The following is a 24,584-nucleotide window of genomic DNA, read 5'->3' as shown; positions in this document are numbered from 1 at the left end:
TACATTCTTTAAATACCCAATAGAAAAGAAGTTGCACAACAGAGACATGTTTGTTTTCTAAAAATTTCATTGAATATTGACACAATCGTCTAGTTTTGGGGTAACATGAAGGATGCCAAACCTCAAAGCAAAATGGGAGAATTGTTTTGATAAGGCAAATGTTCAGCTCTGAGCTTCCTGATGCAGTTAGCATTCCAAGTGAACTCGACAGAAGAGGTAAAATCTCCTCTATGGCATAACCGTGAGCGGAGCTGTGCCTGCCTCTTCACCTCCTGTTCTCGGGGCTCTCGCTCTGTCAGGCACTGTGAAGCCCTTGTGCGTTGAAACGTGCCTCTCAATTTGAGGGCTCCCAGACTGTAGTCCAGCCATCTTGCTCTGTGGTTCACACGTAGTCCTGAAGCATGTACCACGTAATGCAAAGCCAAGTTTCAAGAATTAAAAATGGAGCCAGTCACAATCCTGAGTGCTGTGAGGGAGGCAATAGGGTATTCAAACAAAATATTAATAAAAACAATGTCTACGTAGTTCATGGCAGGGCTCAACGATGAAAATTAAAATTTCAACCATGAAAGGGATTCACCAACACCCAGGGACTGGGCTGCCTGCCTGGAGTTGGGGCTGATGTGGAAATCCAATTCTTTTGAGGATCTATACATGGTAATTGGCAAAAAACATGATAGAACAAAACACATCAATTCCTTTCTTTTGAAAATCGCTCTTAAGGGAGATGAGCTTAGAGAGTCCTTTTCCATGGTCCTGCCTATTCAGCCATCCAGAGCTTGAAGGTCCTGTCGTATGAGCAAGTGGCTATGAGCTGCCCATCAGAGGAAATGTCTAGGCCCATCACTTTGCCTTCATGGCCGGCCAGAGTCTTCAGTGGGGACCAGCCTGGGTGGGTCCAGATCTTGGCTGTATTGTCATAGGCACCAGTGAGCAAGAAATTCCCATGGATAGCTACAAAAGAAAAGAAGGGGTGCTGCTTGAGGAATTCAAAAGAGCGTAAGAAAATAAAAGCCCAAAAATCTGCTAGAACATAAAAGAAGGTATTTTCACATTCAGAAAAACCCAACACTCTGATCTATGTTTCTACTAGGCCTCTAGGAAGACAAGGACAACTACAGGCAGACTTAGGGGAAGAAATAACATTATTAGGGTCTTTTGGTTCTTTCCCCAAAAGACAATCTATCCAGAAAAACATGAAGGATTAAGTGCTTGGAACGTCTGTGGAAAAAAAAATGAAGCAAAACATTCATGGTAGTCTTCCTTACTTCCTAGAAACAAGCAGCATGCTGTGCCACGGCTCTGAAAGTGTGCCAGACAGAAGGAAATTACAATTTGTTCCTTCAACAGAGTCCAAATTCTCTCCTGTTCCACTTCCTAGTTAAGCTAATGCCTGGCCTGCATTCCACAGAAGAGCAATCTGTCTGTCTGGCAATTAAGCCTACAATAGGAGGAAAGCTTACGCTCAAACTTGACACCAGTCACTAAGTTCTGATGGGCAGGGATGGTATAGATACAACGCCGCTGTCGAAGGTCCCACACTTTGCAAGTGTTGTCACCACTTCCAGTTGCAATGTGGTAGCTGTGGATCAGATGTAGTATCCAAGTTAGAAACAAAGAATACTTTCTAACCAATAACCCTCTCCACCCCTCATTCAATGAGCTTATTTTACCCATTGGGGGAGAAATTTATTCCATAGATTTCCTTCAGGTGGCCCTCTAGGAACATGATACAACGTCCTGTGCGTAGGTCCCAAACTCGACCAAATGCATCCAGTCCCCTGATAAAAGAATTTATGAATGAACATCTTTAATCCAGTTGTCTGCGGAAGCAGGCATATGTAAGAGGTGAGACTACTGAGCTGCCCCAGCTATGTGGAAAAAGCCTTACCCAGTGCCAGCCAAAGAGCCATCTTGATGGAAGGCAATGTCATACACACCCATGCTGTGGCCTTCCTGATGCAGGATCTCCTCTTGAGCCTCCAAATCCCATAAGCGCCATGAACGGTCATAGCTAAGAAGTCAAACTAACAATTAACAAGTAGATAGCAGGGAGGGTACAGTTTAAAGTGGCAGAGCGCATGCTTAGCATGTAAGAGGTCCTGGGTTCAATCCCCAATACCTCCTCTAAGGAAAGTAAATAAATAAACCTAATTACCTCCCTCCCAACCTCAAAAAAAAACAACAACAATTAACCAGCAGATATTCAGTTCCTACAGTGTGCAAAGTACTATAGTTGTAGTTCAAGCTATGTTTCTGAAGCCATTCACATAACCATATTAATAAGAAATTCCTTTCTGACATAAACAATGCCTCAGTAACTAAGCATATGTGTCTTGAGTGCTAACTGGGAAACCATGGATTTCCTGTAAGCCCACTTCAGTGGCTATTTTAAAGAGAGAATTCCACAAGAATGGCCCAGCAAAGATTCTATTGCGCCTTCCTTCTTCCTTGGTTCCACTGTTATGTCCTTCTATTCACTGAGCATTTATTGGGCTCTAAATTGAATGCTAGGGATATATAAATCAATCATAAACAAATAGATCAATAGAACAGAAGAGAGTAGAAACAGACCCAAAGACATGGTCAAATGTTTTTTCAATGAGGCTGCCAAAACAATTTCAACAGAGAAAGGAAAGTCTCTTCAATAACTGGTGGTAGGACTGTTACGCACATGGAAATAAAGACAAAACAAAGAACCCTCAATAAAAAAAAATGGGCAAAGCACGTGGAGATTGAACAAAAGAGGGTATACAAATGGTCAATAAGCATAGCACAGCATATTCAAAACCAACAGTCCTTAGGGTAAAAAGTTTGGAACCATGAGATTTCACTACACAGTTGCTAGGCTGGGCAAAATGACACGATGGACAACACCAAATGTTGGCAAGAATGTGAAGCAACCAGAATTCTGGGAACGTAAAATGGTACCATCACTATGGAAAACCACTTGGAAGTTTAAAAGAAGTTAAATATACATTTACCCCATGACCCTGTAATTGCATTCCTAGGTATTTATTCAAGAGAAAGGAAAGAAAAACATGTCCACAAAAAGCACCGTACAAGAATATTTATAGCAGCTTTATTCTGACTAGCCAAAACCTGGCAACAGCCCAAGTGTCCATCAATAGGAAAATGGATAAACAAACTGGCAGAGCCATACAACTGAAAATTCCTCAGCAATAAAAAGGAACTACTGAAAGAAAGAAAAAAAAAGAGCAGAAAAAAAAAGGATACATGCAATGACACGAATGAATCTTAAAAATGTCACACTGAGTAAAAAAAAGCCACAAATGAGTTCATACAGCATGAACAAACAGAATTAATTTACGGTGACAGAAATCAGGTCAATGGTTGCTTTAGAAAGGGGAGCTGACTAAGGAAGGGCATGAGGGAACTTTCTGGGGTGATGTAAATGTTCTATTGACAAGGGTATAGCTGTTAGCGTAACTGACGCAGTCTTGGGCCAGTACAATTCCTCCTTATCTTGCTGACCCTGCCCAGAACTGAACAGTGCAGTAATCACTTCTTTGTCGTCAAGGGCTATGTTGTTAACAGAATCACTAGGACCAGGTGGCCTCTATGCTCTGTTAGTTCCCAAACAATGAGGAAGACCTTTGCGGATGTATTCCTAGCGACCACAAGACTAGTTACCCATTCATAAATGTTGACTTAGGAATGTACTTCCTGTTTCCAAGCCTGTACCCCCACACCCTAGGTTAACTCTAACATTGTCCCAGGGGCCCCTTGAGGGAGTGGGGTACAGCTGTGAATCCTTCTGGATCGCTGTCTGCTGGATCCCACCCTGTGAGTGAGTTACCCTATAATACTCTGATCCATCTGCTTTATTGTAGTCCAAGAAATTCTTACCTGAAAGATCTCTGCTCTAGAAATTTACCTGGCAGTTAGCTATAAAGGGTTAGCAAGATGCCAAAGGCCTGTATGGACAGAACAGTAAGAGGATGGCTTACCAGGTGGTACCTAAGAAACGTCCCGATGGGTGCCACATTACACGGGCTACACGCACTGTATGACCTTCAATGTCTGCCACTGGTTCATCACTGAAAAGAAATCAAACATATGTATGTAAACTTTCTTACAGTCATGTAAATACTCATTAAATTTATTAACTGTTGTGCACAGATGCACCCATTCTACATGATTTGACAAGCCAGACTGTAACTTAACTTGTTATTGTTAAAATTTTAGGGCTAATGATATTTTAACTCACTTCCCAGGGTTATACAAGCTTTGGGACTATTTCATGCACCTACAGGGCAAAATTGTCCATAGCACTTCAATAAACATCATCTTTCTGTTTCAATTCACTATGATAATAAACTCTTAATGCTATACCATCAGAGAAAGTAAGAGATATTTCAGCCTGACAAGCAAAATAATCTCTCTGCACCAAAGAAGTGTTCAGATTCTAGAAAGAAAACAAACTTCTATAGAGACGTGAGGCTATATCAAACAGTTCTGGTGCAAGTGGATTACAGATAAATTTTTCTCAAACTTTAGCTTGTTCAAGGATCCACATGAAAGAAGGAACTCCTAAATCAAGGCTTAGTTTCCTTTTGGTGGCCATTAAATTCTACTACCCAGCAACCACAGAAAGAACACCTGAAACACCAGCGAAAGGAAGTAAACATGAACCCTAAAGAGAGCAATTAAAAAGGGAACGATGTCAGTGTGCATACAAAGAACTAGTCAAAGCCCTAGGGGAACAAATATTGCTATGTTATTACCAAAGCCAATTAAAACTTGCTGTGCTCAGAGGTAAGACCCTGTCTGGCAAAGAGGAGAGACACTAATTAGCTCTTTACAAAATCCTGGAACAAAAGTCTCATGTGCTTTTTTCCCAAAGAAAACTAAACAATTGCATTCAGATGTCTTTTAGCCAACAAAATGCTTCCAAAAATTTCTTGGAAAATAATAATCACAAACAAATTAAAAAAAAAAACCTGTTGTAATTGGAAAATACAGTCTAGGTAAAGGATGATGCTGTTGGGAGGGGCTGTCAATTCTCTGGCAATACTGCCAGAGAGAACCTTTTTCCTCTCCCCTGTGGCTGTTTGCTAAGGACCAATGCGCTGCCTAGAAAATTATCTTTAGTCAACCTACCAAATAGTGCATTTCACCAATGTCAATCTATTGCATGGGAAGTATGATGGATCCTTCCAGAATAACTGGAGCCAGGAAACAGTGGCTATTATGTTAGAGGCAAAAATCAAGGTACAAAGTTAACAAGAGGGAAAACCTTACACAACTCCTCTGATGAGAAAAGGTCTAAGAAAAAAACCCTCCTTTCCATTTTCTCATCAAGTTACTCTGACTCTTAGCATCTCTGGGGTTAAAAGCCATATTTTCAGGCCTCAAGGACCGACCAATCAACTACTTACTTTAGTGACTGCAGTGTGGACAGAACAGAACAGTAATAGTCACCTGTCAAGGCTCCAGAGCTTCACAGAACCATCAGCAGCACAAGAGGCCAGATTGACATCTTTTTTGTCCAAGGAGACAGTAGATTTAGGATGGAATACAATTGCTCCTACGTTTGTGTTATGGCCTGAAGGAGTGTTAAGAGATGAAAGTTAAAGGGTTCCTGCTCCCTTATAACTTACATGTAAACACAGACAATGAGTATATTATATATATGTACACACACACACATACATATATATATCCGGGAACATGTGGACATAGAGTTTTAAAGTGGCTATTTAACTGTTTAAAAAAACTAATTTAACATATAAATGACATTGAAAAAGAAAAACACAATAAAACTTTTTTAGTTTAGAGATTGCAAATGCCAGAGTAGGGTGGGACATGAACGAAAAGTGTTATGTATATGAAGTCATTATAATCCAGCCCCGCAGTCAAGAGAAAATCAAGCCAAGTCAAATCAAATCAAGAATCAATCTTCTGTGTACTGGGTCTGAGTGTCAGACAGAGTTTGAGAGTAGTGTTTGACAGAGTTCACACTGGGAAAAAGGCTGAGATTTAGGGAAGATTCTAACTCACCTCGAAGCGTGTGAAGAAGGTTGCAATCCGGAACAGACCAGAGCTTGCAAAGCCCACTCCTATCAAACACAAAGGAAATCATCTCAGCCAGGGTTGGTCTGGGAAGGAAAAGGTACCTCGGTAACATTACTAAAGGACAATCTCTTCTCACTCCCAATAAATGTCACAGAGGCAAACAAAAAAGAAAAAGGGTTAGAGAAGAAAGCTATATCCAGGTCTCATGCAACCAGAGGCCTCTACTGGACTATTTCGGATCAATCTGTAAGGAAACATAGGATAAATTAAACTATCCAATAGTAATACTAATAATGAGATTATCTCCTTAAGTATGCATAGCATTTTGCTGCTCACAAAGTACTTAAATTTTTTTTTTTTAAGTTTTATTTTGGGAAAATTTCCAACAAATTACTTTCATACCTATCATTTCAAATGAATGATCATTTCTACTTTACAGTGAAGCAGTGAAGGGAACTGAGACTTGCACAGGTGGAGGGATCTGTATACGTCCCTGGCTTTCTCCTGAACCACAGTCTCAACTTCTGCCTAGTCAAGTAGTTCCTGCATGTACAACGTAACAAAGTTTCCCCTCTCACCAGATGACCATGTCCCACAAAAGCAACTAAATAACTAAACAGAGCAAAACAACAGAGTTAACACATCCTAAGAGTTTTTTGCTTATGTGGTGACAAGTAGAAAACAAAGGGGGAGAGGGTATAGCTTAGTGGCAGAGCGCATGCTTAGCATGCACAGGGTCCTGAGTTCAATCCCCAGTCCCTCCCTCCGAAAAACAAAACAAAAAAAACCACAGTGTAAGTCATGTTTACCAAGTCCTTACACTAGGAACTATCAAGGCAAAATGCAGTATCTCATCCTACTTTACAGATAAGAAAACTGAAGCTTACAGAGGTTAAGTATCTTACCTAGGTCACAAAACTAAAGAAGAAAAGCTATACTGAGGTGTGTATACTTGTCAGTCTATGAGCTCAGTATACATCTGCTCCAAAACGATGCTAGTGTCATGGATCTCTGGGGTCCCTTATGATAGTAAGAACTGCAATGGAAGGCTGTATTGTAAAATACAATGGTTAACCACTAGCAGCTCTAGTTTGGTGTGGTCATGAGAAACAGAGGCAAATGGTACAGAAACAGCCTTCTAAGACAAATGCTGATTTTTTTCCCTGAACCCCAAGTAAGAAAAAAGATCACTGTAAAATGGGACTTACCAACAAGCTGTAGCCAGCATTTTGGAATTGGGACTGAAGTGACAGTAGGAGATAGGCCGATCATCCCCAATCTGACTGCAGAAATTATTCAAAGACTTAAAAAAAAAAAAAAAAAAAAAGGCAAACAAGGGATCATTAACAGGCTAATCCAAACTTTCTTGGTTTTCCCATCATAAAAAAAAAAAAAACTTGCTCGTTTTAACCCACCCCAAGGTTCTTTCACTTTTTTTTTTTTTTGGTTAGGAGACTCTTATCCGAATGAATGAATGGAGTCAAAGCTCATCTGGAACCCCAGCATGCTGTTTTCTTCAGTCTTAATATCACTAGCTCTGTGTCAGCTAATACAAACAGGAAAGCCGTGGCAAGGTCTAAAGTACAGTCTGACACGTTAAAAGGGAGAATTAAAGAGCAGGGCCATTGGCCTCTGCCAAGTGCAGAGTACAGTGGGTGCCTGCCACCTGAACTGGCGGCTTCTCCCAAACAGAAACAGTGTAAGCAGGGAGGAGTGTGTACAGCTGCCTTCCCCGTCCTAGGGGTGGGCTCAGGACAACAGCTAATAAACATCTAAGAATCTTTAATATTGGACCATCGCCCAGAGCATCCTACCCGAAGAGATTTGTGCAGTTCTTGCATCTGGGAGGTTCTGGTTGTCTCAGGAATCTCTTTATGAAGACGGGCCTCTTCCAAGCGTTTCATTGCCCTGTGACATAGTAACAACACTACTACTATGAGCAAACAGGCTGGAAACAAAGGTCCACACAAGTCTCTCTTCCACTTAATTTCAATTAACCACCACAGTCATTATAAAGCAGATTTGCAGTCCCTGGGAGGAAATAAGAAAAAGTATGCTTCTCTCTCCTTCTTTAGGCTCTCCTTACCTGGGCAGTGAATAATTAGCAATCCATAGTCTAGCGACCTTCAGGCTGTTTGGTCCTTCATGGTACCAAGTTTGCTGATACTGAAAGTTAAAGTAAGAGCAGAAATGTCAAGTCTGAAGCATTTCTGCCCCTTTCATAGCTGTCAACCTGCTATTGTAACTGCCAGAAGAAAGGAGAATTAGTTCAGCAACAGGATGAAATCAGGTGTATGTGCTTTCTACTGTGTTTCTTTCTATGAGCTCCTATTGGATGGCTTCTGGTTCCTTGTTAAAAGTGGCATCAGGAATACTATGGTTCTTTCCTGAATGAGAAACTCACTTACCTCTGTTTATATCTACACAGGAGCCACAAACTATTTTCAACAACTATTTCTGAACAGTAAGGTCAACGCCCTCCTTCCCTAGCAAAGTAAAACACTGAAAACAGAAAATAAGAGCTATCCCCTTGTGTCCTGCATGTCTGTACTATGAAGCTAGAGACATATTTTACCTCTTCTTTGGACTTCTTAGATTTCTCATCATCTTTTTTGGTCTTTTTTAAGGCATCAGTACCGACTACTGAGAGGATATTTCTTAACCTGTAACAAAAAAGATCAGAATTTAAACAGAGCTGAGATGAGATTGTGAAAAGTATACCTAAGAAGGGAGCAGACTTTTTCTACTCTCTCACCATTCAAACCCCCAGCAACCTTCTTTAAGAGTCAATTTGTAATCCTTAAACTTCCAGTGTGATTTCTCCTACTCAACAGTCTTTATCTGAAGATTTCCTAAATTGAACTATAAGCAATTACTCTGCTCAATTTACAGTCCGCTAGCGCCATCTGCTACCACTTGGGCTGTGAATACAGATAACCTTCACTCAATGCCACCATGCGCTGGAAACTGATTCAGATGCTAAGTACAAAAAAATGAGTAAGAAACAGTTCTTGATTTCAAGTAGCATAACTGGGGGTGGGGAATGGACAGACAGAAAGTGACAGAGACCATAGTATGTTACGTTAAGCATTGTAACAGTGTTAATTGCAGGGTGCTAACAGTAATCATGTAAGGAGTAAATAACCTAGGCTTGGAGGGAGAATCAGGAAGGCTTCGTGGAGGAGGTGTTACCTAAACTGAGTCCTCAATTTATCAGGTTAATAGGTTAAGAATGGGAAAGGACAGTAGAGGCAGAGGATTCAACCAATGTAAAAGTCTAGAGGAAAGAAAAACATATTGAGCTCAGAATCACAAACAGTTCAGTACGACTGGAGCAAGGAGTACTGGAAAAGGGATGGTGAGAGAGATAAGGCTGCAAACCTAAGTAGGAGCCAGGTCACATACCACTCCTCATGCCCTGATAAGGAGGATTTACATTTGAGAAAGATTCCCGGAAAAGTATGGAGAATGGACTGTAGACGGATGAACAAAGGCGGGGAAATCAGACAGTATACTGTTGTACGAATCCTGAGCCTTAACGGTGGACCGAATTAGGACAGTGGCAGTGGGGACTCAAGACAATCACCTAAGGGACACAATAAGACAGACTTTGTTGTTGAAGACAAAAAATAAACAACAATAAAAGTACACTTTTGAAAGGCTAGCAAGAAAACAACCTATCATGATAGAGCCTAATGGGGGGCCTACCTTACAAGGAGTCAGGTGTTACGAAGGGTTTCTTTCTTTCTTCCTTTTTTTTTTTTTGAGGGTAATTTATGCTTTTATTTGCCAGTATAACTTAACTACAGTGGAATGTAAACTTTTCTGGCTTAAAAAATACATTTTACATCACAATCTAACAAACACACACACATATAATCTGTATACATATATACAGAACTGAAACAAGAGTTTTGCCAAAAATGTCTACCCTGAGAGTTCTCTTTTTTTTTTAAGACTTTTTTTTTGGGGGTGGAAGCAGTTTTAGGTTTACAACAAAATTGACAAGAAAGTACAGAAATTTCCCATATGCCCCCTCCTCTCCACACACATGCATAGCCATAATCAACATCATTCACCACAGTGGTGTTTTTTGTTTTTTTTTTAAACCAAGGATGAACATACACCGACACATCCTAGTTACCAAAGTCCACAGTTCACCTTAGGGTTCATGCTAATACAGTGGCTAGTGTTGCACATTCTGTGAGTTTGGACAAATGTATAACGACATATATCCACCATTATGATGTCATATAAAGTATTCTCATTGCCCTAAAAGACTTCTGTACTCTGTGTATTCATCTCTCCTCTTTCCCCAAACTCCTGGCAACCACTGATCTTTTGACTGTCTCCACTGTTTTGCCTTTTCCAGAATGACGTATAGAATCTTTCTTTTTTTTGGTTCCCTTGAAAGGAGAGGTTCAAAGCCTTTATTATCAGCCTACCTATGCATGGACTGGATAGGCTCTTGGTGGCAAACTCTGCCACTAAATACTGTAGCTTTTCTTCCAATACTGAGCACTATGCCCAGGAGCAAAGTGGAGGTGCAGGGGCACATGTGTAGGGCATTTGCTAATAGGAAGGTCACAAGTTTTGTGCCCCTTATTACAATGAACCCAGATTCCTGTTGGGTGTGTTGTAAACAGAGGAGCCATTTCTTCAGGCTCCCTGCTCTGAGCACACCCCAGAAAGGCTTCTTTGAGGTGGCATTTATGCCGAAACCAAAAGAATAAAAGGGCTCTCCCTAAAAGGCAAGAGAGGGAAAAGAGAAAAATTAAGTGGAAAGACAGAAAAAGAGCTTGAGTATCCCAGAAGGCTCATTATGGTTACTATGTCTAATAAGCTAAAGAAAGGTGACACAAGGTAAGAATGAGGAGTATGATTAGGAGTTTTTCACTCTAAGTTCAATAAGAAGACACTATAGGATTTTAAGCAAGCAATTAACACATGCTTGGAGCTATTCTAACAGTCAAAATGTGAAAGCAATGGAGATAGACAGAAGAGGACACACTGGAGGTACATTTGAGAAGTAGAATAGACTAGGTTTTGCTGATGGGGTACACAAAAGGTGAGGCAGGATTTCAACTGCAAACTGTGTGAATGGTAGTAGTATTCACAAGGAGAATAGGAAAAGGATGGAAAACAGACGAGTTCAATTTAGATATTTCAAGTTTGAAGTATCTGCAGAATAGCTAGGCTACAGAGATCTGGGAGTCATCAGAATACACGGGAAACATGTCATGAGAATGGATCTGATCACTCAGGGTTAGTGTAGGATAAAGGCAAAGAACAGCAGTATATAAGGGTTACGAAGGGGAAAAAGAAGCTTAAAAGAATCAGTCAGAGAAATAGGAGGAAAATTGAGAGGATCTGGTCTTATGAGAGCCAAGAAAAGGGAGTGTTTGAAGCAGGGAATGGGTGGCGGGCAGTGTACTAGGGCTATCTTAGTAAAGATGAGTTGATGACCTTAATATAGAGCAATTTCAGTGTGGTAACAGTCAATCAGTTTGCAGTGGGTTGAAGGGTAAATGAGTAGTAAGGGCCTTAAGAGAGTAAATGTAACGAGTGAGGATGTACAAGTTCTGAAGAGGCAGGCAGGCCATAGGAAAGGGGGCTCATGGTGGGAGGGGTAGGCTGTTATCTGTATTTCCAATGGGACTTGCTGTGCCAACAGCTTATGGGTCACTGGTTCTCCAAGGGCAAAGGGTGGGCAGGTGGTGGCACCGAGCCTCCTCTAACACTGTGCCCTAGTGGAGAAAGCACTGACCTGTCCTGCCCCCCAAACCCCCTCTTCTGACATACCTTCTGCACCGCTCCCATTAGGACAATCAGTCCCCTTCCACCTGGGAAACCCCTTTACTCTCTCCCCTCTAGCCCTTCTTGGCACCCAGCCACCTGCCCAGGGGTGCCTCCACCTCTCCCATCCATCCACTCTTGTGGCCAGCCCAGCTGGTTTTGCAAGATACTGGATTGGTGCACAGAGACTTTTTTTCCCCTATAATTTAAACATGCCCAGCACTGTTGGTTCTATCTAAATGAACAGAAGATTAAACGTGTCAACTACAAAAACTAGGAAAAAAAAGACATAATGAAGGGGAAAGATGAAATAGTGGACAGAAAAACAAGAGAAGGTCCTCATTATTGTGTATGAATAGCCTGTCAGTAAGAGATTTTGTCACCTTAAAATCACAAGAGGAGCATTATCTGAGGACAGCGCCTCTTTTCAATAACATCCAAAAAACTTACTATATGTTTCATGTTGTTGACAAAGAATGTGTTTGTTGTTTACATTTTCAGAGTTCAGTAACAAGTGAGTTTAGTAACAACTCACAACTCCACACTGAGAAGAAAAAGGGAGGGAGCACGTTAATATCCTCTTCAAAGTTCACAAAAAATAATCAGTAGTGGAGTAAAAATTGGCCCAAGACTCAGATTATGGGTTAAATTACATTAACACAACTTAATAAGATATTCTGTCAACATTCTACTAAAGTTCTAGCTTTGGACCAACGGAAATTTGAAACTAAAACTCTGTGAATAAAAGAGAAGAGAGTAAATATTCAGAAAGGGTACCTTTCTCTTCTTTCAGCAGGACCCTCTCCAAAAAGTGTGATGGGCTCCCCCAAGGCTCTAAGGCAAGCCTTGACTTCTGAGTCATCTGTGGAAACATTGATTTGCCGGGCTCGCTTCCTTCTCTCAAATTCTGCTAATACTTCGGCCTGTCGCTCACTGATGTGCTCTTCAATTTCAAACACTTCTCCTACAAAAAAGAACAGGCAACATGGGCATAATTATCAGATCTTCTTTAAGCAGGGAGAAAGAAAGAATGTCTTGCAATTAGAGTCTGTATGCCTGGAAGGAAAATTTACCATCTAATCTATTACACACTTCACAGCTAACTGTTTCTCAGTTTATTTAGATATGCTAAACATAGAAAACTAATGACAGTTTTAAAAGGGGGGGGTGGGGGAGAGCAGGAAAATGGTTCAAGTCATTTTGTTTCATTTGGCAACCTTACACCTATAAAAACACACAGTTTACAAGAGAAAATGAGTATGAAGCACCTTTAGCAAATGAGTTAACTAGGCTTTCTATCCACAAGATAAATAGAAAAATTATTTTAACAACTGCCAAAACTATTCTCTAAAACAGTCTCAGTGTAGGGGCAATTACAAATGTAACTTGTAAACTGAAAATAATTACCATGAAAGTGATATTCCTTGACTGTGTCTCTTTGGATAATCTAGCAGTTAGTTTTAAAAACCCCACACCAAATAAAAGCATTTGCGTGAAAAAGTACAGTGGTGATGCAGTTATGTTTAAAACAACATAAAAAGGTTAAAGTCACTAAAGTGCATGTGTATAGAAAAGAAAATGTGTGGGAGGATCAATGAGAAATCTGACAGAAGTCCTATCTACAGAGAAGTCTTTTGATTTTATATGCTTCTCTACTGTTAGAATTTCTTATGACAAACATGAACAATTTTATTTTAAAAATACTGTGGACCACTAGTTACTGACATGAAAAGATATCCTCAACAGTATATAGAGTAAAAAATACATGTTACAATTTGTTTATCATGGTTTCACTTGTGAAAAAAATTGTATTTTTATAGTTTTATTTCTTATAAAGCTATAGCCCGTATTGAAAAGAATTATGGGTTTTTCTACTTCACACATTTCTACACTGTTTAATGCCTTTCAAAATAAAAATGGCTATTACTTTTTTAATTTAAAAGATACTTCATTTTGGGTGAAAAATAATTAGAAAACTGAAAAAAGGAGAATATTATGAACCACAGTAGCTCCAAACCAATGCCAGAATTATGCTACATCTCCAGAAGATAAATGGAATCAGTTTGAATCCAAATACACACTAGATAAATTCCTTGTAAAATTACTAACAATTCATAGAAGAAAAACTGTATAAAAGATTTTTAAGAAAACAGTTCTCTAGATAATGCTAAATGGGATAGGCAGAGTTCAGCCTTACTTAAGTGAAAGTTTAAAATTTGAAATTTTTTGATACTAATGATATCTAGGTTTAGGAAGTTAATCATCACAGAAAATTTGAGCACCAAAGGTAAAGATGGGCTCACAATTTGGATCTTACCAGAGGTTATGTTAATATTTCCTGCTTCAATTCCTGCTTTAAGTCCTTCTTTTCCCAAAATCCCAGACTCTCCTTTGGCCAGACGCTCCCTCTCCTTCTCTTCCAAACTGCCATAATAGATGTGTGGTTTCTTCACAACAGAAGCGACTAAGTCATCAGGTGCCTTAGTTTTGGTTGCCTGCTAAATCAAATACCTGGATTAATAAAGCTTAATTTTAGCAATTTACTAGGCTTCCCATAAGGATGAAGCTCATGCAGAGCTTCAATCCTATTTCCTCCCCAAAGAAAAGGACAAATTGGACACCAGTTAAGACTTGTTTTCACTGATGGGGATGGGGGGGGGGGGATTCCAGTCTCTCAATCACCTAAGTTTTGCACATAGGAAGAGGTGGATAAAACTATGAATTTATCTTGGTGATTTTTCTAGCAAAGGTTTGCTTTGGAACATGTTTACTTCAGTCAAAGTGCGCTCACTCTCTCTTGGGTTTTATGAAACATCCAGGGTGACTGCTCATCACAGGGGATTTCAAGGATAACTGAAATAACCAACGCGATGTTAAGGGGGAACAAGTTACAGTTACTGGCCTATATATTTCAAACGTTTTCAGAAGTAAGACAGTAGATATGACGTTAGGAGGCCTCATTACAATTAAGGGGTCTGACACTGACAAAAACCTTGGACAAGACACTACTCCCTTTCAGAACTCCGTCTCTGGATCAGATGGAAGAGGTTATTTAAATTTCGTGGGCTGGGGAGGTACTGAGACGTTAATGAGCTAAAATACATGAAAGCACTTAGGGATAAGGAAAACGCTGCCCCGCTCTCTAAGAACAAACTGAGTCTGGCACCATTCTCAGCCCTCCATCGCCGGAGCCCGTTCCCTAACGGCCCCGTTCCGCAGGGACTCCCCCACCCCTCCGAGCTCCCTGCAAGAGTGAGCTGAGACCTGTACCGTGGAGGAGGCTCGTGAGGAAGCCATGCTGGGCTCCGGGGCCGCGAAGCCCCAAAGCAAACCGTGCTCTTCCTTTCAGACCGTCCACCGCGCGCCCAGCAAAGCGGAACTACGTCACCAACCGGAAGGGGGCCGGGGGCCGACGCAGCGTCCTGGGCGGCGTGGAGCATGATGGGAATCGTAGTAGGAAAGCGTCTGGGAGCGTCGAAAAGTGTGACCCAGTGAGCCTCCGAGAATAGCACGCGGAGGACGAAGTTCTGCGAGGAGAGAGGCTTAGAGCAGTCTGGGAAGTGTAGTCCAGCTTGTAGAGCAGACGATTCGGGGTGGGTGCCGAGGTTCCGGGAAGGAGTTGAACAGGCCTGCAAAGAGGTAGGTGCGTTGAGTCGCGCGGCTCCGGGCTGAACTCCCGGAGCGAATCGAGGGCTTTCGGGGCCTGCTGTCTCTTTCCGGCCCTGCGAGGGGCTTTAAATCCTCCTGGAGCGAAGGACCGTGTTGGCATGGAAACCCTTGCCCTGGACCTAGGAGTGCAGCCCTGGGGCTGCGGAAGGAGTGCTGTGGTCTTCTCTGTTGGGAAGTTCTCTGGGTGGCTTCCTCTTAGCTAGGTGAATTTTTGGTGAATTTGGGCGGCGACGACGAAGGAATATGCTCGAAGAGCCCCCTAGCGCCAAAGTATGATAAAGACCCGGCGGAGGAGCCATGGCCTGCTTTTGCTGTCTTCAGCATGGTCTTCGTATTTTATTCAGAGTGAGATGATGTATGTCAGGCATCAGGTATACTGCACGCAAGCAACTTTGCATAGCCGTGTGTTCCGCTGGTTGGTGGGGCGTCAGAGATGAGCAAGACAATGTTTTTGCCCCCTTGTCGGGGGTAGAGATGCTCAAAATATTGGTATTTCCGGAGCTGGACAGAGCCCCCCTACCCTCCCCAAGGACAATTTCAATAATAGTGGCTGTTATTTATTGAGCTTTTACTAAATGCCAAATTTATGTACCAGGAACTTACTCTGCATTACGTCATTCAATCCGCACAACAAAAGAATCCTGGTACAAACGAGGAAACTAAGATCTAGTGAAAGGTGAAGTTAATTGTCCGAGATCAGTGGATTAGAACCTGCCCTCTGCCCTTTCGCCTCCAGAGCAAGCACTTTTACCCATTACTCTATACTGCTCCCTAGTGGCGAGATTTTTATAGTTTGCAGAACAGTTATTTTTTTTTCTGTTAAACATTTTCCTCCCTTGGAACTTCGGCTTCCTCTACCATTTGTCTACATTGGAATCAAGATAGTATCTGATTTAGTACAAAGCAGTTTGATCTTTTTGTGGGGGGAGGTAGTTAGGTTTCTTTATTTAATTTTGATGGAGGTGCTGGGGATTAAATCCAGGACCTTCTGCATACTAAGCATGCACTCTACCACTGAGCTATACCCTCCCCACTAAAGCAGTTTGAAATGTAATGTGCTAGTGTTTTGTGTTGTGTGTGTTTTGTGCTTGTGTGATAATATCACTTGTATTTGTCCCAGGCTTCATGGGAGAGGGAGACATTTCTTCTTTGTATACTTCACAGTCACTAGCTACATCCTAGATACATGTAATAATAATTTATATCTGTATATACTTTAAAGGAACTTTCGCCTGCATCATTCTGATTTAATCCTCACCATGTGATCTATTTATAATTTTTATGGACAGCTAGCATTTATTAATCAACAGGTTTGACTTTATCTGTAAAATAGGGGTAATTTAGCCAATGTTACAGAGTTTCTGTGTTAAAATAAAAATGAGAATGTAAAAGAAAAGTGTAGCACGGTGCTCAAGAAAAACTTATTTCACTTTTTAAATTTGGACCTCTTAGTTAATTCAACAAAACATTTACTGACTGGTTATTACAGAATATTATTGCAGAATATTACATATTCTACTGGATGCTGTTGAGAACATAAAGATTATGCCATCAGGAGCTTTCAAACTCAGTTGAGGAGTTTTATTTTCTTCTTTAAAAAAAGGGTTTTTGTTTGCTTTTGTTTTTTAGCATAAGCATTAAGATGGGCTTTCAGACTCTAGAGTGTTCTCTTGAGCCTCTCTGCGTACTTTTTCTCTCTGCCTGGGATGCCCGTAATCCCCTCTCTCTGGCTGCCCTTCACAAGTAAAGACATCATCTCCAGGAAGTCTGCCACTTCCCGGGTCACCCCATTGGACTGGGGGCCTGTGTGATGCCATTGCATTACCTTCATCAGAGTTCTTATTACACTGTATTGCAATTTTCCATTTACATGTTTGTTTTCCCCACAGACTGCGACTATACCTTTTAAATCTATAGCTGCTGCACAAGAAATGTTTGTTTCATGAATGACCTATCCATCTGGGACCTATTTAGACCCTGAGGATAACTGTGAATTGGTGAGTTAGAAGGAGTTTTTGTAAGATTTAATAAACTGACTTTAGCATTTGGGAGTGATCAGATATCCCTCACAGTTCCCACATTGATCAAATATAATGGCTTTTATACTCTCCCACTAACTATACTGAATTAAGATGTGATATTTTAACTTTATTCTCTTAGCTAGAGTACCTCTTTGTGACTAGAGCATAAGATTAAAATGTTTGTTGCCTAGAATCCTCTTCTTTAGGCAGCTTGCTATTTTAAGTTCTTGAGGAAAGATTTTTAAATTATTTAATGGAGATACTGGGGATTGAACCCAGGAGCTCGTGCCTTCTAAGCACATGCTCTACTACTGAGCTATACCCTCCCCTCTGAAGAAAGAGATTTTTGAATTTAAAGAGTTATGGATCTCCATCATCTCTTGAAAATGTAATAATCATACAAATAAAAGCTTAGAAGTCAATCTGTGAATCCAAATGAGTCTTTTGTATCGCCATTCGTTTTGGTTGTGTATGCTTACAAATCTGTCTAATATTTGTAGCTGAGATTTATCCCTTCCAATTCTTTCTCCTCTCTGCCCGTTTTTAACAGCCAGTAGTTCACTGGGTCTTCCCTTAGTGTTGATTTCATTATGCTGCGACGAAAACCAACCCGTCTGGAGCTGAAGCTTGATGACATTGAGGAGTTTGAGAGCATTCGAAAGGACCTAGAGGTAAGAGTACAGCGTTCAAATCCTTAGGAATGTTTAAAACAGTAACTCCGACTTTTGAACTCCAGATTCTTCTACCAACAGCTTATTTGAAATCTCTATTTGGATGCTTTACAGGCGTCTCAAATGTAATATATTTGCTTCCTGTGGCTCCTGTAACAAATCACGACAGACATGGTGGTTTAGAACAACAGAAATGTATGCTTTCACAGTTCTGTGGGCCAGAAATCTGAAATCGGTATTAGTGGTCCAAAATCAAGGTGTCAGCAGGACCAGGCTCCCTCCAGAGGCTCTAGGGGAGGATCTGTTCCTTGAGTATTGCAGCTTCTGGTGGCTGCTGGGGTTCTTTGACTTGTGGCTGCATCACTCCAGTCTCTGCCTCGGTGATCACATTGCCTTCTCTTCTGTCTGAAATCCCCCTCTGCCCCTTATACCACATGCATAAGGACACATGTGGTAGCATTTAGGGCCCACCCACATAATCCAGGATAATATCCCCATCGCAACATTCTTAGTTAAATCACATCTGCAAAGACCCTTTTCACATACAAGGCAACAATTTTGAGTTCCAGGAATTAAAACCTCCTAGCTTTGGAGGTCATTATTCAGCCCACTAGACTTAACATGGTAAAACCCAAAACTCCTGATTTCTTCCTGAAACCAGTTGCACCTTGTGTTCCCTGTGTTAGTATCTAAGCAGTTGCTCAAGCCAGAAGCCTAGGAATCATTCTTGAGTTCCCTCTTTCTCTCACCTTTTATATTCAGTCTGTCCATAAATCCTTTGATTCTAGCTCCAGAGTATTTCTAGAATCTACCTATACCTTTTTTTCATCTCCACTGTTAGAACACTAGTCCAAATAACCATTATCCCACTTTGTACAAATTTCAGTAGCATCAGAGAAGGGGTGTAGCTCAGTGGTAGAGCGCATGCTTAGCATGCACAAGGTCCTGGGTTTTCAATCCCCAGTACCTCCAAGAGAAAAATAAATAAGTAAAATTAAAAAAATAAATAAATAAGTAAACCTAATTACCTCCCCCAACCAAAAAAAAAAATTCAATAGAATCCTAAGTTGTCTCTCTACTTCCATCTTTGTCTTTTCAGCCCATTTTCCATCAGGTATCTAGAATGATCTTTAAAAATTTTCAGATCGTGTCATTCCCCTGCTCTTCAGTGGCTTCCTGCACTTGGAGCAAAATCTCAATTCCTTATCATGGCCTGCAAGAGTTTGTTTGTTCTGGTCCCTCTCACATTTTACCTCTTGCCACTTTTCGACTTGCCCTCTGTATCCTAGGCACACTGGTTTTCTTTCGTCTCCTTGAACATGCTAACTATTTATAACTCATAGCTGTTGCACATACTATTCCCCTCTGCCTGGAGTGCTTCCCTTTTCTTCATATCTCAGTTTGAATGTCACTTCTGCAGTCTGAGAGGCCTCTTTCAAACTTATGCAATTTAGGTGTGTCACTCCTATCTGTGCTGCCTTCATCTCATTAGGGTCTCTCTCAAAGCACTTTATTTGTTTCTTTCATAGCACTTATTATAATTTACAGAGATATGTTTGTTTATTGTAAAGTCATTTACATTAGGAACCTTGATTGTGGAATCATGTCTGTCTTCTTCACTGTTGAGTTCCCAGCCTCTAGAATATAGTCAGTTATATCTTTAAGTATAACCTTACCCCAAGTTATTAGATGTCCATTGATAAGACTTAAGTTTTTTATTGGCCTTCAGAATAAAGTCCAAATTCCTTAGGGTGGCATATAACGCCCTTGGTAATCTGGCCCATGTTCATCTCTCCACTTTATCTTCTTCCACTGCAATCTTTAACTTCAATCTCAGTGCCTGTGAACACTGTGTTCCCTTTCCTTAAATGCCCTGTATAGTTTAAATTTCAGTTGTAACGAGTCTCATAAAGTATTATTCTCATGCTGAACTTTGACTCTTTAGAGTCAGCTCACTGTTGAGTTACTTTTTTTTTAACTGAGATAATTTTTATGACTGAGTAGTATTCCATTGTCTAGACATACCATATCTTCTTTATCCACTCATCTGTCAAGGGGCATTTAGGTTGTTTCCATATGTTGGCTATTGTAAATAATGCTATGAACACAGGGGTGCACTTAACTTTTTAAATTAGTGTTTTTGATTTCTTTGGATATATACCCAGGATGGAATTGCTGGATCATATGGTAGTTCTCTTCTTAATTTTTTTGAGGAATCTCCATATTTTTTACCATAGTGGCTGCACCAGTTTACATTCTCACCAGCAGTGTGTGAAAATTCCCTTTTCTCCTCATCCTCTCTGACACTTAATTCTTGTCTTTTTGATAATAGCCATTCTAATGGGCATGAGGGGATATTTCATTGTGGTTTTGATTTGTATTTCTCTAATAATTAGTGATGTTGAACATCTTTTCATATGCCTGTTGACCATCTTTGTGTCTTCTTTGGAAAAATATCTATTCATATCCTCTGCCCATTTTTTAATCAGGTTGTCTTTTTTTGTTGTTGAGTTGTATGAGTTCTTAATATATTTTGGATATTAATTCCTTATCAGATAAATTGTTTGCAAATATCTTCTCCCATTTAGTAGGCAGTCTTTTCATTTTGTTTATGGTTTCCTTTGCTGTGCAGAAGCTTTTTAGTTTGATATAATCCCATTTGTTTATTTTTGCTTTTGTTTCCCTTGCCTGAGGAGACATACCCAGAAAGATACTGCTAAGACCAATGTCAAATAGAGTACTGCCTATGTTTTCTCCTAGGAGTTTGATGGTTTCAGGTCTTATATTCAAGACTTTAATCCATTTTAATTTAAATTTAATTTTTGTATATGGTGTAAGATAGTGATCTAGTTTCAGTCTTTGGCACATGACAGCCCAGTTTTTCCAACACCGTTTATTAAAGAGACTGTCCTTTCTCCTTTGTATGTTCTTTGCTACTTTGTCATAAATTAATTCTCCATATATGTGTAGGTTTATTTCTAGGCTCTCAGTTCTGTTTCATTGATCTGTGTGTCCAGTTTTCTCCCAATACCACGCTGTTTTTATTACTATGGCTTTGTAAAATAATTTGAAATCGGGAAGTGTGATCCCTCCAGGTTTGTTCTTTTTTATGAAGGATTGCTTTTGCTACTTGTGGTCTTTTGTGGTTCTATATAAATTTTAGGATTTTTTTCTTCTATTTCTGTGAAAAATGTGATTGGACTTTGATGGGGATTGCATTGAATCTGTAGATTGCTTTAGGTGATACGGACATTTTAACAATGTTTCTTCCTATCCATGAGCATGGAATGTCTTTTCATTTCTTTGTGTCTTCCTCATTTTATTTCAAGTGTCTTACAGTTTTCAATGTGTAGGTCTCTTCACCCCCTTAGTTAAATTTATTCCTAGATATTTTATTCTTTTTGTTACTATTGAGTTAATCTTTCTACAAAAGGCAGTTATCCAGTGAGTTTGACCTATTTTAGAGCAACTTAAGAGGGAGGGTTAGTTTTTGCCCTGCACTAAAATGAAACAGTAGAAACCTGGTAATTCATTTGTTACTGAAATTAGTTTGATTACATTTTGATGACTCTAGATTTTGAAACAGCCAGCAGTTGTTCACAATAGGAAGCCTTTTAAATGATTTCATTCTACTTGGATATTCTCAATTTCTCACAGCTTATAAAATGGTATCATCTTTTGCCTTTTAAAGCTTGTTTTCACAGAGGTGTTTGGGGAGAACTTTCTAATGTTATTTATCAGGTAGTGTAGACTAACTAGAGAGTAACTCAGGAAGGTCGTTATGTTTATGTATATCAAGTAATACCTTATTTATTCACTATAATACTTTGATGTTGGCATTTAAAGGCTCACAGTTCAGCAGTAAGTGGTGAAGAATGGTGATGAGTCCAGGGATTAGTATAGTTGAGCCATTCTTCTAGTAAGAAACTCTAATTAAAACGTCTGTTCACTCCAGAGAAAGTTATCATCATCTAGTATCATCTTTACAGGCAGGTAGTGGTAGTTGTGGGTTAAGTGTTAGTCTCTCTTTTTGAAAATGATCAAACTGAGATATAGACTTTGTGAATTCTGCAGTCACTTGTGGCTTAAGAGCCAAACCTGTTATCTGAAAACAAAATAAAACCCTCCATATCAGGCCTCATGATAATACAGCACAGAACCTTTTTCTATTCCAGTGTTACATTTAATCTCATTGTGTCAGCTAAGTTGTTGATTTCTGGTGGTTATTATTTTACTGGTCACTCCCCTTCCCCATCTGTTGTGAGGACTTTCCTGTCATACCCATGTTGTAATTATCTTATTTACCTGTTCTCTGTTAGACTGTGACATCCTGGAGGGTAAGGGTTGTTATATCTTTTATTACTGTATCCTTGTATCCCTTGTCCCCCTAACCATCTAAACCTGAGATTTCAGTTTATTGTTCTATAGACCTGAACTCTATCCTTTACTCTATGCCTAATACATAGTAGGTGCTAAATAAATGTCAACAGAAAGGATATTGCTTTAATACTAAAACTTTTATACTTTCAGACCCGTAAGAAACAAAAGGAAGATGTTGATGTTGTAGGAATCAGTGATGGAGAAGGTGCCATTGGGCTTAGCAGTGACCCCAAGAGCCGAGAACAGATGATTAATGATCGAATTGGTTATAAGCCCCAGCCTAAGCCCAACAACCGTTCATCTCAATTTGGAAGTTTTGAATTTTAGAGGTGATTATCTTGCGTGCCAGAGCCTGGAATGGAGTAAAATAATGGCAGAAGTACAAACAAGATTTAGAGAATTGAGTGTTTGCAGTCAAGCAGAATGTTTTGCCTCCTGCAGAGAGAAATACTTCCGTGTGAGATTACTGATGCTTAACTTTCACTTTAAGCTGAAATTCAAACTCTGCTTTGTCTCTGGAAACTTTGACTCTGTGAAACTTGTCTGATTTTTGTTTTTAAAAATAAATATATTTTTGGAAAAGTGTGCAGCATCTTTAATGAAATATAATAGCACTGTTAAATTGCTACATCATTTCTTCCCATTTTTACTAAAAGACACTAAGCACAGAAAACTTCCAGTTGATCCCCATCACTGACTTTCCTTTAACTCATTTATTCACCAAGTATTTAGTGAGTGCTTATTATGTACCAGCTACCATTCTAGTAACATCAGTGTAACATCTCAGTAACATCAGGGAACAAATCAAAGATCCCTGCCCTTAGAGAGATGAGATTCTCATGATTTTGTGTAAACTTGATCAGATTGTGGATTTCCAAAATCTCTACAGGATGGCGTTGTAACTCGTTTGGGTATAATTTTTGGAGGTTAGGCAGTGGAGTATCAGTATTACCATCATTCCAATTTTCCTTCCTTTCCCAACTTACCTAAGAATTTTTCCCACTAGGAGTCAGTCTCAGAGGGGTAATTTAGAATCGTGTCTTTTTGTTTTCACCGTTTAATTCAACTACTGGGAACTGCCAATTGTAGTAGAAAGAACCTCTGGAATCATGGAGAGACCCCTCAGCAGGATTTTACCCAGCCTTTCTGGGGTAGTTTAAGTCTGGGTAATCAGAATGTGGGAGAAGCAGGGACAGGAGAACATAGTTTCCCTTCTTCCTCCAACCATTCTTAAAAAAACTTTATTCTTCCAGTTTTATCTAGGGCTTTCAATTCTGTTATCTTAATCTTTCAAACACAGCAAGTGTTAGGCTCCAGATAGGGAAAATTGTGTTCTGTTTTGAATCCTGCAAAGGCCAGTATGGAAGGGCAAAAAAGCAAAAACAAACGAGGGGGAATGCTGTCAAACAAGAACTGTCTCAAAAAAAAAACCAACTACAAAAAACCCTGCCTCAACCGCACTGACTTCTCAGCACAAATAGGCACAGAAGCATGAAAACACAGTGTCTCCTGAGCTGCTTCCCCTCCCATTAGCCAATACTCAAGAGGACTCTGTGTTTAAGATACGATACCAAGTGCTTTATGCAGATTATCTCATTTAATTTGTAACTCTTAGGAGAAAAGTACTTTAATTTTATGAAAAGTGAAACTAATGCTTAGCTCTTAAGGGGTAGAGCTGAGATTTGAACCCAGGCAGAAATGATTTCAACCTATGCTTGTAAACTTACTTGCTACCTGCTTTCCTAGTCTCCCACTGCCTGGTCTAAGAACATGGAGTGATTAGGGTACAGTGAGATGTTGCTGTTTCAGTTCTCAGGAAATTTCCATGCCATTTTATTTATAAAGAATGACACAATTACCAGATCAGTAGATAAGAGCTTATTGCAGCTGCAAGTCTTCTGACACCATTGAAATCACATGCATTGATTCTATATTTCTTAGGTCCTAGTGTTCATTTCTGGATTGCCCAAACTCAAGAAGATGGTCAAGTGCTTGTGAAGAGATACCA

At 40.0% G+C, this 24,584-nt stretch overlaps 2 protein-coding genes and 1 non-coding gene across 7 annotated transcripts; 1 reads left to right on the top strand and 2 right to left on the bottom strand.

The window, feature by feature from the left end:
- Window positions 1-49: 49 nt before the first annotated feature.
- Window positions 50-15,357, bottom strand: PRPF4 (pre-mRNA splicing tri-snRNP complex factor PRPF4). 5 transcript variants are annotated; one of them, XM_064490430.1, is made up of 14 exons: window positions 15,228-15,357; window positions 14,153-14,333; window positions 12,613-12,799; window positions 8,615-8,702; window positions 8,126-8,205; window positions 7,854-7,947; window positions 7,248-7,342; window positions 6,025-6,083; window positions 5,446-5,569; window positions 3,972-4,061; window positions 1,892-2,014; window positions 1,674-1,781; window positions 1,464-1,582; window positions 50-954 (listed from the first exon to the last, which is right to left on the bottom strand). In XM_064490430.1, exons 1-14 carry the CDS (start codon window positions 15,273-15,275, stop codon window positions 761-763), a joined length of 1,590 nt encoding a protein of 529 aa, XP_064346500.1. In that variant the 5' UTR covers window positions 15,276-15,357; the 3' UTR covers window positions 50-760. The 5 variants fall into 5 exon arrangements, with proteins under 5 accessions (XP_064346500.1, XP_010995707.2, XP_010995708.2 ...); XM_010997405.3 differs by lacking the exon at window positions 15,228-15,357 and adding an exon at window positions 15,100-15,221 and having other exon boundaries at window positions 14,153-14,330; XM_010997406.3 differs by lacking the exon at window positions 15,228-15,357 and adding an exon at window positions 15,106-15,221 and having other exon boundaries at window positions 14,153-14,330.
- LOC116152844 (small nucleolar RNA SNORA11) lies at window positions 10,596-10,725 on the bottom strand. Its single transcript, XR_004136548.1, has one exon. It is a non-coding gene; the product is annotated as a small nucleolar RNA SNORA11 (small nucleolar RNA).
- On the top strand, window positions 15,332-23,158 carry CDC26 (cell division cycle 26). The gene is made up of 4 exons (XM_031450231.2): window positions 15,332-15,474; window positions 17,394-17,501; window positions 18,076-18,196; window positions 22,727-23,158. The coding sequence occupies exons 3-4, from the start codon at window positions 18,116-18,118 to the stop codon at window positions 22,901-22,903; spliced, it is 258 nt and encodes an 85-aa protein (XP_031306091.1). The 5' UTR covers window positions 15,332-15,474; window positions 17,394-17,501; window positions 18,076-18,115; the 3' UTR covers window positions 22,904-23,158.
- The last annotated feature ends 1,426 nt before the right edge of the window (window positions 23,159-24,584 follow it).

This window comes from Camelus dromedarius, chromosome 10, assembly GCF_036321535.1.
Source record: "Camelus dromedarius isolate mCamDro1 chromosome 10, mCamDro1.pat, whole genome shotgun sequence".
NCBI classification, from domain to species: Eukaryota; Metazoa; Chordata; class Mammalia; order Artiodactyla; family Camelidae; genus Camelus; species Camelus dromedarius.
Note: the sequence above shows the minus strand (reverse complement) of the source record. Positions and strands in the feature narration are given on the sequence as shown.